The sequence below is a fragment of the Diabrotica undecimpunctata genome, chromosome 4, assembly GCF_040954645.1.
Source record: "Diabrotica undecimpunctata isolate CICGRU chromosome 4, icDiaUnde3, whole genome shotgun sequence".
Taxonomy (NCBI): domain Eukaryota; kingdom Metazoa; phylum Arthropoda; class Insecta; order Coleoptera; family Chrysomelidae; genus Diabrotica; species Diabrotica undecimpunctata.
Genome location: NC_092806.1, coordinates 74,633,289 through 74,652,683, shown reverse-complemented (window position 1 = coordinate 74,652,683; position 19,395 = coordinate 74,633,289). Strand labels below are relative to the sequence as shown.

The 19,395-nt window shown below is 33.0% G+C and overlaps 1 protein-coding gene across 2 annotated transcripts in view; it reads left to right on the top strand.

The window, feature by feature from the left end:
• The window catches only part of LOC140439684 (uncharacterized), an 81,152-nt gene that overhangs the window by 55,061 nt on the left and 6,696 nt on the right, over positions 1–19,395 (top strand). For both annotated transcript variants that reach the window (XM_072529763.1, XM_072529762.1), the window contains exons 3-4: positions 11,243–11,465; positions 14,220–14,423. In XM_072529763.1, coding sequence (XP_072385864.1) covers positions 11,243–11,465; positions 14,220–14,423 — 427 coding nt within the window. The remainder of the gene's footprint in view (positions 1–11,242; positions 11,466–14,219; positions 14,424–19,395) is intronic.

Here is a 19,395-nt window from a genome sequence, read left to right as displayed (position 1 = left end):
GACTTTTCTGAATATGACCTGTAAGTACACGTTAAAAAGCGTCGGAGACAAGACGCATCCTTGCCTGACCCCTCTCGCAATCGGTATATTCATCATCATCATTGGTGCTACAGCCCTATAAAGGAGCCTCGACCTTCCCAAGTCTATTACGCCAGTCAGTTCTATCCATTGCCAACTGTTGCCAGTTTGCTGCGCCTATTTGTCTACCATCCTCATCTACACCATCCCTCCATCTGAGTTTTGGTCTACCCCTTTTTCTACTTCCCACAGGTTGTGACATAAGGATTCTTCTAGGAGGGTTGTTCTGCTGTGATCTTGCCAGATGTCCTGCCCATCTTAGTCTTCCTATTTTTATAAAGGATACTACGTCTTTACCACCAAATATATGTTTATGTCTGTGATATATCTCGTAGTTGTACCTCCTTCTCCAAACACCATTTTCACAGATGCCACCAAATATTCTTCTCAGGATCCTTCGTTCAAATATAAGCAGGAGATTTTCATCTGCCTTGGAAATGGTCCATGCCTCCGACCCATATGTCAACACTGGTTGTATAAGGGTTTTGTATATGGTTGCAATAGGTATATTATTTGTTTCTATATCGTTCATCTTTACTACTGCTTTCTATTTCGAATATATAGCCTTAATAAACTCAATGTCTTTTTTGTTTAAATTAATGTTTTTTAATTCATCTATTCACTTCATATGCTGCACTCGGTCAAAGGCTTTCCTAAAGTCTATGAAGCATACAATTATGCATTCTTGTTATATTCCCGACATTTCTGCAAGAGTACCCTCAACGCAAATAATGCCTCTCATGTACCCATGCCTCCTCTGAAGCTAAACTGCGTTTGATCTATCTGCTCCTCACATTTCTTATAAATTCGGTTTTGCACAATGTTCAAGAGAATCTTTAAAAGGTGGTACATTAGGCTTATCAATCTATAGTCATTACATGATTTGGGATTGTTGTTTCTTGGTAGAGGTAAAAATATCGATTTAAGCCATTTCTCCGGGATGTTGCCCTCTACATATATTATGTGGTTAAGAATTTGGGTGAGTCTCTTTATATTACCTTTATCTAAGGCTTTTAATAATTCAACTGGAATTTGATCAGGACCCGGTGCTTTGCCTTGTTTTGCATTCTGTAGGGTATTATTTACTTCTGAGGGTAAAATTTGTAGGTATTGTTCTTCACGTATATCTTGTTCATTTTCCCTCTCGTCATGGAACAGATGGATTATATATTGTTCCCATACTTCCTTTATTTTGTTCTCTTCAGTAAGTATTCCTCCATTATTATCTCTTGTTATGAGTGTTCTTCTTTGTCTGGTGTTGCCTGTAAGTTCTTTCATTTTTTTTATGTAAGTTTGAGATATCATGTTTGTCGCTGAGTTCTTTCAGTTCCTGGCATTCCTTGTTTATCCATTTCTCCTTCATCAGCCTTTCTGATTTCATATTTGATTTTATTCTTGATGGTTGTATATTTATTTTCATCTTTATTTTTGTATTTTCTTTTTTCAGGTATTAGCTTAACTATTTCCGGTGTCATTCAGTCTTTTTTAGTGGTTTTCTCTTCTTTGCCTAGGACCTCTTTTCCTGCTTTTAGTATGGAATATTTCATATCTGCCCATTTCACGCTTCCTGAAGTTAATTTATTGATCTTCGCGTTTAGTTGTTGTTGGCAGTTGTCGTCTTTTGGGCTTTTGATGTTGATTTTGGTGGTTTCAGATTTTGGAGTTTCAAGGCTAACTCAGTTAGCCCTAGACTCCAGCACAGATCAGAGGTAATGTAAGTCGATAAAACCTCACCAGCTCCAGTCTATTTTAGTCCATCCTCATCCTCAAATTAACAGTCTATTGCATTTACTTTTGTAAATACCATGAGGATTGTTTTTTAATACTGATGTCCTTCCAATGTTTTTCTGTGGCCATGTAATATTTTTAACAACTTTTTATTAAACTGATGATGGAATGATTTAATTCCGAAAAGATCTTCTTTAAAATAAAAATTTTAAGCTTTTAATAAGCATTTTTTATACCTTAATACACACGAACACCACGTGCTTTGTACATATAGAGCCTTATTTGAAACTGTCCTATATGCACTAGATACCCTGATGAGCATTCGCCTTTGCGAAGTCTCCATCAGCTTAGCGTATTTCGCAGTGTTCAGTACGCTACACCACACGGAGGCAGCGTAGGTTACCACCGACTGGAAAACTCCATTTAGTACCTTTCTTTTGATGCTACCTGGACCCCTAATGTTTGGCATCAGCCGTATCAACGTCTCAAGATTTCGGTTCGCCTTTTCTACTGTCTTTAGGATGTGTACTCCAAACCTTAGTCCTTCCGACAATCAGACTTCCAGATACTTATTCGATTTAACCGGTGCAACCTCCACACCTTCCACTATAAAGCGAAGAAAGGATTGTTCCAGGATCCTTTTGAGAACACTTCAGTTTTCTGAGGTGCTAGCTGTAGATCGTTCTCTCTAATCCATGTACTAATGCGACGCCGGGCTGTGTTAGCGGCATTAACCATGTTCGTTTTCTGACTCGCCTTGGCAACTAGTGTGAGATCATCGCCATAAGTTACAAGAGTACATCCCCTTGGCATCTGTAGGCATAACTTTACTTAATAGTGTGCTAAAATTACTGACAAAAATACTAGCAAATAAAATAACTTTCCAGGTAGGAATATTTGAAGAATATGTTTCCAGCTGAATATATCCACGATAGATGCAATATTTATACTACGCTAATATATACAATAATCCGTAGAGTTTAATAAACCTATGTACACAGGATTCGTAGATTTGGGCCAGAATTTGATGAATGCGATCGATGGATTCAGCCAAGACGGTGTCTATAAGAGCACAAAAATAAGAGCAGAAAGCAGTCTATCAAAAAGTCTCATCTGGTATCAGGTAGAGAGATAGTCTTGACATAAACCTTTTTAACATACCTACTAATGGACTAAATAATTGAAAGAGTAAATGAAGTTAATGCAGGTGTTGTGAACTGTCTCCTTTCTACAACACTAATAGCAGGTCAGACGTTGGAACTGACTAAGTATGTAGACTAGGATTAAATAATCCTTCGTCGAAACAATTTTCTAAGTCGAAATGGTAACAATAATGCTTGATGAACTTAAGGGCACTTTATTTTACGTTTTTAATTGCAAATGGAAGAAATAATAAGAGAAAATGAAAATCTAAAGAAAGAAATGACAACGATGAAACAAAAAATAGATAAAATAGAAATAGCCTTGGAAGCATGTCAGAAAGAAAAGAAGAAAAATAACCTAAAAATGAGAGGCTTACCAATAGACACAATAGAAGTAGAGCAACTGAAGAACTTCATAGAAACAAAAATGGGAGTAAAATCAGAAATAAATAGGGTACAAAAGATAAATGAAACAATGTGTGTTATCGAATGTAAAAAATTCGAAGATAAAATGAAAATACTGAAAGCCAAGCCTAATAAACTATAAGCAACATAGAGTATATATAGAATGTGACCTAACATTAAAAGAGATAGAGATACAAAGAAATCTCAGGAAGATAGCAGCAGATGAAAAGACTAATGGGAAAAGGACAAAAATTGGATATGGTTTCATAATTATAGAAGGCACTAAGTGGAAATGGAATCAAAAAACAAGCCGGATAGAAAAATAACATACAATACACAACCAACTGGTTCAAAAAACTAGCTGAAGAAAACACAATGACGGATCGAGAAACAAAACAGGCACAGAACAGGGACATGAGCAGATCTAAAGATAATAACACAAACGGAAGTAAAAACAAATTGAAATATAACTTAAACACAGAAAAGAACAAAACAATTTGGAAAATGGCATCATGGAATGTGAGAGGTATAAATGGGAAGGAAATATAACTGGGGGAAGAAATTAGAGATAAGAACATTGAAATAGTAGCTATAACAGAGACAAAGAAAAAAGGAAAAGGATCAATAATATTAGAAAACGGAATGTTACTAATATACAGTGGAGTGGAAGAAACGAAAAGAGCTCAGGCAGGAGTAGCGTGCATGATAAAGAAGGAGAGTATCAACAAAATAAAAAATTGGATATATTACAACGAACGTATACTAAGAGTAGACATAGATATGGATACAGAGGAAACCAATACAAACCTAATCATATGTTATGGACCAGATGAAGACGCAACAAAAAACGAAAAGAATGAATTCTGGGACAAATTACAAGAAGTGATAAATGATTGTACAGAGAAAATTGTTATCACAGGAGACATGAACAGCAGAGTGGGGAAAGAAACAGAAAAATGGAACAATGTCATCGGACCTTATGGGGAGGACAAACTAAACAAAAATGGAAAATTACTACTCGAATTCTGTCTAGACAATAACCTGGTGATTATGAACACACACTTCCAACATAAAAGGATACACAAGATCACAAGAGAAGTCAAATCAAGAGACAAACAATCAATTATAGACTATACTATAGTGCAAAAAACAGAGAAGAACTGGATAAGAGACGTAAGGGTAAAAAGGAGTTATGAAATTGGTAGTGACCACTATCTACTAGAAACCACATTCAAAAGCAAAAGAAAAGAAATAAAAAGAAATGAGAACATAAACAGAAAACACAAAGAAATAATAAAAATTTATAAACTAAGGGGAGAAACAACGAAAATAAGATACTCAGAAGGACTAGAGAAAGAGATGGATAATGAACATGAAATAACAGAAACAATAGAAGAAGAATGGGAAAAATTTAAAAATGCGATGATAAAAACAGCTAAATCAATATGTGGAACCACAAGAAATAACAACAGAGGGAAACGAACATCTTGGTGGAACGATGAAATGAAAAGAGAAATAAAAGAAAAGAAGAAATTATGGAAAGAATACATCCAAGACAAAACACAACAAAAATATGAAAATTATAAGAGACAAAGAACAAAAGTTAAAGAGATAGTTAAGAAAGAGAAAAAGAAAAGTTGGGAAAAATTCGGGGAAAAAATGGAAGAAAACAGCACAGAAAACGTAAAATTATTTTACAGAACACTGAAAAACCTAAGAAGAAACAAAGAAACGAAACTGAAACAAATAATGAACAAGGAAGGAACAATAATAAACGACGATAAGACAATAATGGAAAGATGAAGGGAACATTTACAGCTGATACTGAATGGAAATCAAGCGAATACAATGGAGAAGGAAAGCCACAACAGGAGAGTATCCATGAGAAACACGGAAAATCCAGAAACTATAGAAAAAGAAGAACTGGAAGAAGCAATAAGAAAGATAAAGATTGGAAAAGCACCAGGAAGCGATGAAGTAGCACCAGAAATGATGAAATATATAGGAGTAAAAGCAAAAGAAAAATTGTTATACATATATAACCTAATATGAAAGAGAAAATTAATACCCAGAGAATGGACAAATGCAGTAATTATACCTATATACAAGAAAGGAAACACAAGAGACTGTAGGAACTATAGAGGTGTATCACTACTATGTGTAGCAGCAAAAGTATACGAAACCATAATAGAAAGGAAAATTAGAAAAGAAATAGAACATAAATTAGAGGATGTACAAAGTGGATTCAGGAAAGGACACAACACACAAGACCATATATTCACCATGCAACAAGTAATAGAAAAAGCCTTAAAGAAAAATAAAGAAATACATCCGAGCTTTATAGACATGGAAAAAGCATTCGACTCAGTCAAAAGAAAAGATATATGGGAAAGCTTAAAGAAGAAACAAGTAAGTGAAGAACTGATAGAAGCAACAAAGAGTATATACATGAAAACAACAAATACAGTAAGAATGTTAAATATACAGTCAGAACCATTTGAAACAACCCAAGGAGTTAGACAAGGGGGAAGTCTCAGCCCAGTACTATTCATAAATGTAATAGATAAGATAGTGAAAGAATGTAAGAAAACCTTCAAGAAATACTGCATCGGTTGGAACAAAATGCAAATGATAAATGCTGAGATGTGTATATTTGCAGACAACATAGTATTAATTGCGGAAACTGCAGAAAAACTGAAATACAACTTAGAGAAATGGAACCTAGAAGCAAGCAAATACAACTTAAACGTAAACAAAGAGAAGACTCAAATAATGAAAATATCAAGGAAACAAGGGACGGAAGATCAAATAGAAGTAATGATAGACCAACAAAAAATAATACAGACAAATTCATACAAATACTTAGGAACAAAAATCAACAACAAAGGAGACATCGAGGATGATCTTAACAACAGAATGGAAAACACAGGAAAACTATTCCAAGCACTAAATAGAGGATTCCTTAATAACAAAGAAATATCACCAAAGACCAAGATGACAATATACAAAACAATATATAGACCTACAGTGACATATGGAGCAGAAAATTGGATATTAAACAAAAGACATCAGAGCAGAATTCAGGCAGCAGAGATGAAATACCTCAGAAGAACGATAGGAGTAAAAAGAACTGATAGAATCAGAAATGAAGAAATAAGAGAAAGACTCAAAATGTGTGAGTGTGAGACGCCAAACCAATAGGGAAGAACAGAAGAGAAAGACCCATTAAAGAATGGAACAATGACATCTCGCAGATACTGCAGAGTAAGGGTAAGACTTGGCAGGAAGCAACACAGATGGCATCCAATAGGAAGGAATGGAGAAAGTTCGTTAAGAGCTAGGACACCTCAGAAGACTATCAAATATTGTAATTTAATGAATTGTATTGTAAACGGCCCAACACCGAAAGGTACAAATAGGTTCTACTGATTAAGTTAAGTAAGTTAAGTATTTTACGTTGCACTGTTACTAAATATAGTTATTTACAAACGTATTTAACTAAAACTAAACTATTTACTTTTTTGCTATGTGAACGAAAGTTTACGTAGAGCAAGCACATATATTTTAACACAAAAATTGAGAGGTCGAGATGTACCCACTGTCAAGTACGAGCACCAAGAATGGAGCCGATACGCGTGAAAACCGAGAGAGCAGTCTTGAATGTAACTACTGTCCTGCATGAGAACTGGAAACGAAGTCTCTGAATAACGCTTAGATTCAACTTTTTATAGGGAAAAGAATCGCCAATTTTCTCACTGACTTTAACGAACTTTGAAACGTCATAACAGTGGGTTCTAGAAAGCCACTTTTTCTATACATTTACAAAAAAACTGCATAATAAGAAACAACCTGTTTTAGCGGGACTCTCAACGGAAATTGAACGAGACAAAAAGCTCGTTTTATTTGAGCTAAGATATATCGAAAATAAATAGAATAAATTTTCGTGTTTTATTAATCATTGTAACAAAATAATGAGGGATTATTGTTGATATGTTAAGACTTTTAGCAGGGTTTAAGATGACCAACCGCTACCTAAGAATACTCTGCTATGCAAATAATGCTATTCTGATAGCTAAAAATGACGATGACCTACAACGATTCTTCTACAGTTTTTACCATGATCTACAACGTTTCCTAGCGGCACAAATAATCAACATATAAATGTCGTACGAAAAAACAGGTCATAATGGTAAGAGCATATATTATAAATTAGATGAATTATAATTATTTAATAGCAGTAAAATTATAAGGAATGAAGTATTGGACAATCAAATAAAAAAGCCGCAAGAATGTTACGAATAAAGGGTACCAAATTAAATTATAGAATACAGCATGAGAACACCCTAAAAGAAAAGAGATAATGTAGTATGGATAAATCCAGATCTAATTTCAGGGTAAACCAAAACACAAAAATCAGAATCAAGATGTCCAGTTAGTACTCCTCCAAAACGTTGTTAAACAACCGGACATCAACGTCACAAAAAGCAGACGACAGAAATAACAGGATACGGTCCTATCTTAAGTAAAAGAAAAAGAATAAAAAGAAAAAGAAGCCGTATGTTGAGTTTTGTATTTTTATTTCGTTATTTTAATCATTATGTTTTTAATTATTCACTCTATATTATTATATAATAATATTATTAATTTTATAACCACAGCATTATCCTTTTAATTCTTGGGTGATGTGTCTTGGTATAGTACATAGAAGTACTATTCGTCATAAAATCAAAACTTACATACTGAATATTTTCTGCTGGTAAAAGTTTAGGTGTAGATTTCTTAGTTGTCCCAAAGATTAAAACTAACTCAAATCTGAGGGTCTATTACTAGAATCTTATAAAGGCAGTGGCAAAGAAGATATTTCTTTTTATTATTAAAAGGTCGTATCTACCAAAAGGTTATTAACGACGGAACAAAATATAATTCACAAAAATGAATAACTACATATTATAGAAAATGTTTATAGTCTAAGATTTTATATAATAGACTTTCACCAATCTGGACAAAAATTATATATATATATATATATATATATATATATATATATATATATATATATATTTAGGGATTCTACAGTATTCACTGCCTTTCCTCGCTCAACCGTTTCCAACTCTCTCTGTTGTTCCATTCTCCATCGTTTAGTCCTCTCTTACTCATGGCGTCGTCTACTTCGTTCCTCCAGGATTTTCGGGGTCGTCCTCTTTTCCTCCTTCCTATGGGGCTCCATTCGGTTATTCTTTTTATCCATCTGCTGTCGCTAGCTCTTCTTACATGTCCATACCACTTTAGTCTTTTTTGTTCTATATATGTTAGTATGTCTGTTTCTACTGATGTTCTTTGCTTTATTTCGTCATTACTTCTCCTATCCATTCTTGTTACTCTGCAGCATCTTCGCAGGCATTCCATCTCTGTTGCTATTATCTTACTGCTGTTTTTCTTGTTTATGATCCAATTTTCTGCCCCATATGTCATAATACTTCGCACTAATGTTTTATAAATCTGCGTTTTTGTCTTCATATTTAGGTGTCTATCCCACCATACTGAGTTAAGTTGTCGGATTGCTGTTCTTGTTTGTCCTAATCTTTGTGTAATTTCTTCCTCTGTTGTTGCCTTTTTCGTGATTATAAACCCCAGGTATTTGAATTTATCCTTTCCTTTGATTGTTACGTTGTCATCAATCTGTAGATCTTCTATGTCTTCTTCACTTGTAGATAGGTACTCTGTTTTCGCGAGGTTAATATCTAGGCCAGCCTTGGTATATTCTTCTTGTAGTTTCTTCATCATGTAGCTGAGGTCGTCTTGGTCTTGTGCAATCACTACTTGATCGTCTGCAAAACTTAACGTATATAGGTATTCGTTCCGTACCGGTACTCCCATGCCTTCGCATTTTCTTTTCCATGTAGTTAAGGCTTTCTCTAAGTATATTTTGAATAGGGTTGGAGATGTGGAACAACCCTGCAGGAGCCCTTTTGTTGTGGTGAAGTCTCCTATGATTCTTGTTCCCATTTTAATGGACACTTTATTTTCTTTATACAGAGCTTTTGTAGCTTCTATGAGTTCCGTCTGTATTTCTAATTTGTACATTGCCTCCCATAGTTCTGACCTTGGTACAGAGTCATACGCCTTTCTCAGATCCACAAATGCCAAGTGTATATCTCTATTTTTTGCTTTTTTCTTTTCCAACAGTTGTTCCAGTGTGTATATGTGGACACACAACACACAACAAAAATTATTCGATAGGTAATTTAGTTCTGAAAATTTTTTGTAAATATTTCCAGCTTGGTGGTATAGTGTTGTAGTCAGAACTTTTAATTTTATTCAAAGACTGTTCGTTGTCTTCCTTCACAACATAAGTTTTCATAAAATTTTAGAAGTTATTCACGGCATAAATTTTCGTGGCAAACCCTTGAAAAACATTCATTTTTGCCTAAATGAATATCTCGGCTTCATCAGTTTTCGTTGTAAAAGCGGTGTAATATCTTTCATTCTAAAACAATATTTAAATGGTCTAGTTTTTCCTTCATTATAAAATGCTGCTGTGTAATCGCAACCTGAACATGCCTGAAAAGCAGGTAAAGTTTGACATAATTTTAAACCCAACTTCAAAGTCAAATCGATGCAGTTTATGCAATCAAGGTGTTGATTATGTAACTTTTTAGTTGCAGAAGAGGCTAGCCAAATTGCGGATTGTGAAATTTTGTGCATATTTCCCAGTAAAATCACCAAAACATCAATATTCGAAACTCAAATACTTTGTATTGGATAATTAAACAAATTTGTACTATCCCAATAATCAGCCAAAAAGCGTACTAGTTAATAAATGTGGGCTCAACCATTTCGGTATTCATTTTCAAAGTTTTCGCAAATGTTGCTTTAGGAGTTTTCAACATTTCAGTACATGAAAAAAGTGCAGGCGCTATAGGTGCGAGTGGGAAAGTCAAGCAATGTTCTAGACTAATTTTCTTTTGTATGCTAACTGCCAGAAGTAGTCCAAAGATATCTTGTTCCATTTTCATCAACACCTTCTTGTTTTTATTTTTAGTCATGAGAACTTTTGTAATGTTTTGAGAAGCAAACTTGATGATTTTGTTACGTTTCATAGGTTTCTCAAATCTTCCAAGAGTTGAACAGCAATTTGAAATAAACTCTAATTTTTGTTCACTACTAGTTTCTTTGACATTCAGAAGGAAATCGGCAACTAGTCGAAATATTAAACAACTGTTGGTGTTGGTGATCAATTGTATCATTAAATGGATTCATTGTTTCTTTTATTTATTTTATGATAGTATCCAAGTTTTTTTTTGTGTCCTTTTGAATTTTGTTTTTTTGAAAAGAGTGTTAAGTATCATCTTTATTAGTTAATACAATATTTTGTCCACATGCTGTAGCTGAGTACTCATGCTTTGTACTTACCGTTAGTGGTAAATTTTTTTGTTAAAATCACTGGTACAATTTATAAAAAAAGTATTTATAATTATAAAGTTTTTATAATTTTTAACCATTAACCAGTCGGTATGGTCAGTATGATTTTGGGTCACATTGCAAAGTACATATTAAAATTACATCCGAGAACTGAAAAGATGATTTATAAAGTGAGAACACACTGGATCCAATCAGTTCAGAGTAGAAGAGAGTGGCTACTTTTTAAAGAGTCTTTGCTCATGCTTGCTGGCAGCAGGTTAAGCAATGATGATTTTTTTAGGCAGGGTTTTTATTATGGTCTTACGAATTTGGTTCTTACAAATACTTGCATGCTTGTTCTGGATTTTTTTACATAATAAAATTCTACAGTTTTTAATACAGTAAAAAATATTCTGCAGCTAACCAATAAAAATACATAAAACCGTGTGTATTTGATTTTATAGTTACCTTGTTTATTTTATTTTTAGTGAAGCAGAGTCAAGTCAAGATCGTGCTCCCACATATGCCAATCAAAACTATCCAGTACCAATAAAAGCATCACTGCAACCTATAAAAGCGACTTTACAACCAAATAACATAAACTATCCAATTCCTGCAAGGACTTCAGTTAGCAAAGGTTACCCTACGCCGGTTCCAGAAAAGAGATTTCAACAACAGAAGCAGTATCTTCGAAGAGGGGAAGAACTGCAGGTAATAAGTTAATAATAAAAATTTCCCTTTGAGACACAATGAAAATCATAAATTTGACAATTATTATAAGTAGAATAAACAACATTATATTTTTAAGTTTGATTGGAAGATAATAAGTGAAAAAGGAAACTAACTATAAGGAGAATAAATTAATATCATAACTTCCCGTCTATTAATTAAAATCCACGTCATCATCGATGACGACATGGTTCACTTACATGGCGCTTGGGTGTGTATTACCGCAAAGATTCCTGACGATGGAATTTGGATTGGTAGGGGAAGCGGTCGATGTCTTCTTAAAGAGAGGTCTTCATGTCGGAGGCAATCGGGTGCCGTCATCTTTTTTATTGAGACAATTCAGCCGTTTCTCAATCTCTATGGCGTCTCAGATAATTCTTGGTTTATATATGCGGATAAGAGCTATGGTTGTGGAGTTATCAAAATCAATTTTGTAACCTGCATGTAGATGGTGTTGACCTAGAGTTGAAATTGAAGGGAATTGCCAACAGAAATTAAATGTTCATAAATTTTGTGTTCGACGATTGGTTTGGCCTATATAAGATCGAAGGAAATCTGCACAAGGAATTTCATAAACTCCGTGTTGTTTATTTGGAATGATGTCTTTGATTAATAGAACAAGACATAAAAGTCTTTGTTGGAGGGTAAAAATTGTCTATATTCCTCTTGATTTTAATTTGTTTGTTAATTTTGTCAGTGACACCTTTGATGTAAGTACAAAAAGTTTTCTTACTTTGCAGACTTTTTAGACTATGGTAATGCAGATCTGTCTTACTTTCTGAGTCTTGAATGATATAGCGCTTAAGCGGATTTAAGCGGGGAGTGTAACCTAGGTCGAAAACGGTTTACAAGATTATCAGAAATATTGCTTTGGACTATGAGTGAACGATTATTCATAATTTTGTCGTATTCTTTAACCAAAGCATGTTCGCATTGTAGGTTGGGTGGAGTTATGTTACTAAGGATGGGTAGCCATATTGTGGAGATGGGCATACTTGTGCCTGTTATCACACGCATAGCGCTGAAAGCTGAATGTCGACCAAGAGTATTTTGATTAAAAAACATTTATTTGTAATAGTGCTTTCTCTAGTTTTTAATTATTAATACCTTGTTGCAAGGGTCCAGTTGTCAGCATATCCAAACTTGCTAGATTCTGTTTCAAGCATGTCAACAATATAGAGGCTTAAAAGAAAAGGGGCAATCATAGAACCCTGTGGAAGGCCATTATTAAGTTTTATCTCTTTGTTCATATTCTTTCCCATTATTACCTGGAAAAACCTAAAAACCTTTTTTTATTACCTAAAAACAGTATCATATAATGCTGTGAGATTTGTGAACGCTGCGGCTGTATTTGGTTTCTTCTAAAAACTAGTTTCTATAAAAGTTATTAGTGGCAAGATTTGGTCGTACAGCTTCGATGAGGGCGAAAGCCCGCTTGTTCGTTAGGGACATTTTTAAGTATCCTGTGACTAATTCTGCCGAAGAGAAGCTTTTCTAATAGTTTATATACTATGCTGAGTAGGGCTATGAAGCAATAGTTTTCTGGCTTATCATTGTGTTTGCCAATTTCGGAATTTTAATTATCTTTGTTCGCTTAAGTGAGAAAGGAATGTTGCCTGAGTAAAATATATAAGTGTAAAACATTGCGAGCCACTGGTTTGTGTATGCACCATTGTGTATCAGAAACTCAGGATGGATGCCATCACAGCCAGGTGCTTTACCTAATTTTGAATTCTAATACCTTTTGAATCATCTCTCATCTAGGTTTCAACTTTCATCTTTGTGGTGTATTCTACTTTTATAATTCGATCATATATACACATAGTTTCAAAAGTTATGCATGACCCCTCGTATTCACGATTTTTACACTTTTATAAATCCGTATTCTTATCAAATATTTAATAGGCCCTTTTCTTATGAAATAAATCTTTTTGTTTTGTTTTTTATTTTATCTAAATGTCCATTTAATTAATCTGGTTTTGACAAGGTGTAAACATTTGAAAAATGTTAGTCAGGTTTGAGGAGTCCTCAACCAATAAGAGTTTCTCAGCTACAAGCTAAACATGTTTTGCACCGCCTCCAGTGAGCTCAAGAATACATACAGCTCTTTTAAGAGTTTTGGAATTTTGTGCTTCTTTTAGACGAGAACAGAATCTGTTTAGATAGCGATATCCGACAAATTTGTGTTTGGCGAGAACCAACAAGAGTTGCACAATTAGCACATGCCCAACCCATACTTCCTTTCGCTGGTGGCAGTGTTATGTTTTGGGCAGGTATTATTACAGCTGGACACGTGGAATTAGTGATAATTGACGGGACTCTTACAGGACAAAGGTACATCACGCGGATTTTAGAACATTATGTGAGATGATGGCGAGAAGCTGCAAGTGAAAATTTTGTATTTGTGAATGATAATGCCCGCCTACATAGAATTTAAGCGGTTAATGACTATCTTAAGCAGTTAGTGACTAAAGTCGAGTCAGAATTAAATAATCGTCTTGGGGGGTTTGCAACGTTTATTTTCTTTCGTCTCCAAGTTCCCCCTTCTACTCTATCTAAATTTGAAATGTGATTATATCGATAGATTCTCAAAATACCCTAAAAGATACCATTGCTAATGGAAAAGTGCTGCATAGTATGTGCAAGCAATAGGAAATTACGTTTGCAGTAAAGAATAAAACGCTGAAATACCTTTACTTTTGCTTAGCTACAATTAATAACTACTTTCGATTTTAGGCCATAAATAAACTAGAGGAAGAAAAAGAAGAGGAAGAGGAGCCAGACAGACTTTCTTTACTCTTGCCCCAATCTAAATTTACTTGTAGTGGAAGGAATACTGGATATTATGCAGATGAAGATCTAGGATGTGAGGTGTTCCATTATTGTCAAGAAAACTCTAAGCATTCATGGATTTGCCCAGAAGGATTTACTTTCCACCAAGTGAGTATCATTTATTAGGTAAAACACCTAGGCAATTTGCAAGAGAAGAACAGTCAGAGTCTCAATATATAATTTTTACTAATTAAATTATGTAAAGATATTTTTTAAATGGCACAAAATGCGAAAGTAGATGATGATTAATCACCCTAGATCTAGATGATAACTATAGTATATTATATAGCAAGATTAATTAAATGGATGATCTAATTTTTAATCGTTAAACTCTAATTTTATACAATAATAAGTTTTACCGTTATTGTATAAACCGTTATAGCGGTATTGTATTTTATTTGAATCACAAAATGTCTTTCAAGAAAATTTTAAATTATGTACTTCAAGTAAGTTTGAACAAACGAGTAAATGTTTATTTAATATTATATAATATTTAATAAGATAATTTTACCAATTCGTAATTCAAATGTTCATTTTATCAATATTTGTGAAGAATTAATATTAATAGTTGGTAAAATTTTAACACTAAGATTGAAAATATACTAAATACTAAAATAAATAATTTATATTTAAAAATACTCATATTGCACCATATAAAATTTAGTTATTCTGAAATAAAACATTTATGTATTCTAAACTATTACACTAAAATTTCCATTCTAGTATATTCAAAAACTTCTTTTTTTAAAGTCATTTTTTTAAGATTATTTTTAAGTAATTTTAAGTAATCGCATTTTTTTATTTTTAATCTTTCAATAGACCTAAATTTTTATACAAGGAAATGCCAAGTATTTTTACCGTATTAATACCGTATTCTTTAGCTTTTAGAATATTTGAAACAAACGTGGTTGACAAAAGTGTTTGAAAATTTGAAATTTTTTAATTTTAGTGACAGAAAAGAAAACATTTAGTAATACTAAATTTATTACAACTAATTCCTAGCAATATCTTTGTTTAAATTGGGACAAAGTTATTTTTGTAATATCCTCTGTTCTTACAAAAAAAGTTAATATACAATTGTTGTGTTTTGCAGCTACAACTGACATTTAATCATCGTATACGTTATAAAGAGTTGCTTTATTTCGTTGATTATGCCTAAACTGAAAAACCGGGCAAATTTTCAACACATTAGTGAGTTTGATAGGGGGCGAATAATGGGCTTGCGCGAAGACGATTTCTTATGTAAATAAATAGACACGAATTTACACAAAAGAATCAGTGCGGTATTGGTTTTTTGTCGGATATAGAATTAGGAAGGACGTACATAAAGATTTAGAGATAAAGGGGATGTCATAAGAATGTTTCCACACCAAGACCATAAATTTTTATCTGTACGGGATAGCTTCACTCCCACAAAGTCAATTGTACACTAACAATTTGGAAAACACGAAAGACCTATTATCATACGAACTATTAATTATTGGATCAGAAGTCCTGGACTTAGTTCATACCGTCTTCAGTTTGTCCTACCACTAACTTATAGTTTCCGAAGTGATCGACTAGCATAGTACAGAAAACAGCTAAACTCGGACCTTGAATGGAATACCATTGGCTTCACTGATGACCCCAGCTTATGTTAAGGTATACGTAATAGCCGTGTAGAAGTAAGAAGGCGACGTGGTGAAAGATGAGATCTTCAATAATTTTTTATGGTAAGACATATGCACCACGCTGTGGTAATTATGGAATGAGAGGCTATTGCTATGGAGATTAACAAGTTAATGCGCGAATACATACCGCTAGAATCGAGTTGGCTTATTTTAGAGACAATCGAGTCGATATTTTACCTTGATCCCGTAGATCTTTCGATCTTTCACCCATTGAATATGCCTGGGTCATTGTGGGAATGTTTCATTGTGTATTACTCTGTTTACTTGATCCTTCATAGACTCTAACGAATTTTTGGCACGAGGTGCAAGTAGGCTTGAAAGAGATACCTTAAAAAGAAATCAATCATCTTATTAGGAGTATGTCGAAACGTATTTCTAAGTGTAGAAAACATCATGAAGACCCAACTTATTATTATTATGGCCAGTCTTATTAGAAATACTTGGAAAAACCTCAGTAAAGAAGATTGAGAATAAAAAGACCTGGTGGCGATAAAACGAGATTAAAGAAAAAATAAAGGGGAAGATAAATTATAATAAGCGTGCAAAAAAATTGGTCGTACACAGAAGTATACGGTTGCCAAAAAGAAAGCGAAAGTAGCAATAGCAAAGGCTAAAGCAGATACTTAAACAAAACTATACGATTATATATCCAAGACGATATGAAAGAATGATAGAAACCGAATCGAGCTCATTTACACAGTAAAAGGAATGGTAAACAAAATAACAAACGAGGAAAATGTTCAAGTACTTTAAAAAATAAGGAAAGATAAATAGGGAAATATAGAAATATGGAACTGCAACAAATGTCAAATGAATTCAGAAGCTGAATATTCTTACCTGTTTACAAAACAATCAAGATATGGAACAGGACATAAACTACAGGGGTCTAAGACTACTTTGTTACATCATGAAAATATGGGAGAGAATAATTGATAGAAATATATGTGAAGAAACCGAAATATATGATAATCAATTTGGCTTTATGCAAGATAGATCAACAGATGCAATTTTCATTATAAGGTAGTTGATACAAAATTACAGGAATAATGAAATAAAGGCTCATATGTGTTCATTGATCTCGAGAAAGCATATGATATATAGTTCCTCAGCAGATTCTGTGGTTGGCGCTCAATAACAAATGAGTTTTCAGTGAATATGTGAAGATTCTGATATGTACTAGGAAGTCACAACCAGTATTAGGACGAGAGTGAGAGGGAGTGATAAATTTCATGTGGCAGTAGGATTGCTCCATGGCTCGGCGCTTAGTCCCTATTTATTCTTGTTAGTTTTGGACCAGATAATAGTGAAACTACAAAGTAACATTTCCTGATTTCCGAAAAACTTGGATCATGCAACATGCATAAGAAAAAATACGAGGAAAATAACAATCCCATAAATAAGACGATTATCGGAAAATCTTAAAAAGATAAGAAATAAATTCAACATTTAAAACAACAAACAGCTTGAGATCTATTCTATCTGAAACTAAACCGAATAAGGAACAAAGTCAAAATAAGTAAACATTAATATTACAGTATACTCCCTCTATAATGAACACGGTTATTACGAGGTTTAGCTTATAACGAGGTACATTAGATGTCCCGTGAAATTTCTATTGAACTATAACCCTCTATAGCGTGGAAAATTTGGTTATAACGAGAGAAAATAAGATCGAAAAACGTATTTTTTTACGTTTTTGACTCGGCCGTGGTTATAAATAAATACCCATTTTAACTGCCCCGCAATAAACTTAACTGCCCCCGGAATAAACTTCTTTACAATAAATATAACTTTTTCACATCTTTAGAAAATATGATAGATAGAATGATACTGGACAATTTAAAGCAGTCAAATATGACATGACTTTTTCCAATTGCAGAAGCAATAGTAAAGTTATCCTTCAAAATACGCTTTATACATATTATAAAACAATATTTATTAGCAGCTCGTATTGCTACGAATGGCTTCACTATAGGAAGTTAATGTTTTAGCAAACTACATATTCATATGTATGCACAGTATTATTGTTGTCTGATATAACGAGATCGGCTTATAACGAGGTAATTAGTCTGCAATTTCAGTTCTCGTTATAGAGGGAGTCTACTGTATATTAAAAATAAAGGCGAAACCAATAGAAAACCACTATTAGTAAGTCAATAACATATCGAGGATACACATATATGTAAATATATATATATATATATATATATATATATATATATATATATATATATATATATATATATATATATATATTTATATATATATATATATATATATATATATATATATATATATATATATATATATATATATATATATATATGTTTTAAAATAACATACATATAAAATCAGAGTTTGGTGTTAATATTGGGAGTAAACTAAATGTAAGACCAAATACTACTAAATAAAAAATCATAAGGTTTTTTCTCATGATTTACTATAAGATCACTAAAAGGAGCATTTTACTGACATCATTGCCTGTGGTTGTTTGTTTAAAAAGAAATCGCATGCTATGTTTTTTCTGACGGATATTTTCAGGTTAAAGTTGATTTCATGTAATCGAATGAACTTCCAAAAAAGTCGTCCTAGAAACTCAACTCAAAAATATTTACACTATTATTTTAAAGTCATCTACTTTAAAATGAATAGTATGTGTCTGAATTATCAATATGAATAAGTCAGATAAAATCAAATTATTAGCAGAATTTTTTACCAAGTAAAACAAAATTAGTTTAATTTATTTAATGTTTTGTAATATGAAAACGATGTCTGAAGAGGAAATCGAAACGCTTTTTAAAGTAAAATTGTGGCTTATTCCCAACAAAAATAGTAAATTGCATTAAGATGCCGCAAGAAAATAGCTTCAGAATAATGCTTCTTAGAACTTTATTTTAATATCGTTAGATGCCATCTAAATTACTCTTACTGACACAACTTCACAGCTGAATACCATATGTGCATACATGTTTTATTGTCTGTTTTTTAAGATTATTTTATTGTACATACTGTAATATAATAGTTTTATGGAAATGCACTTGGTGGATTTTCTTTGCAACAATTTGACAACATTTAGTCCAGAATTGTGTTAACAGAAAACTGCAGTTTTCTGGTTGCTTATTCATAATGTTGACCTAAGAACTGCACTACAAATTACTTATCATTAGCGACGGTAGCTATCGTGTTATCAACCGACTTAGGGATATCACTAGTATATAATATCTACAGGGTTGGTCCAAACATACTCCATTAAGGTATTCCAGCATTAACTTCTTTTACTTAAGTAAAGTAAAATTTATTTCCATACTCGAAGTGTATAATTTTAAAAATTCTGTGTATTTTTCTGGCCAAAATCTTGTTTAATTTAAATTTAAGAATTTTGTGCCGTACTTTGTCAAAAGCTTGCACCA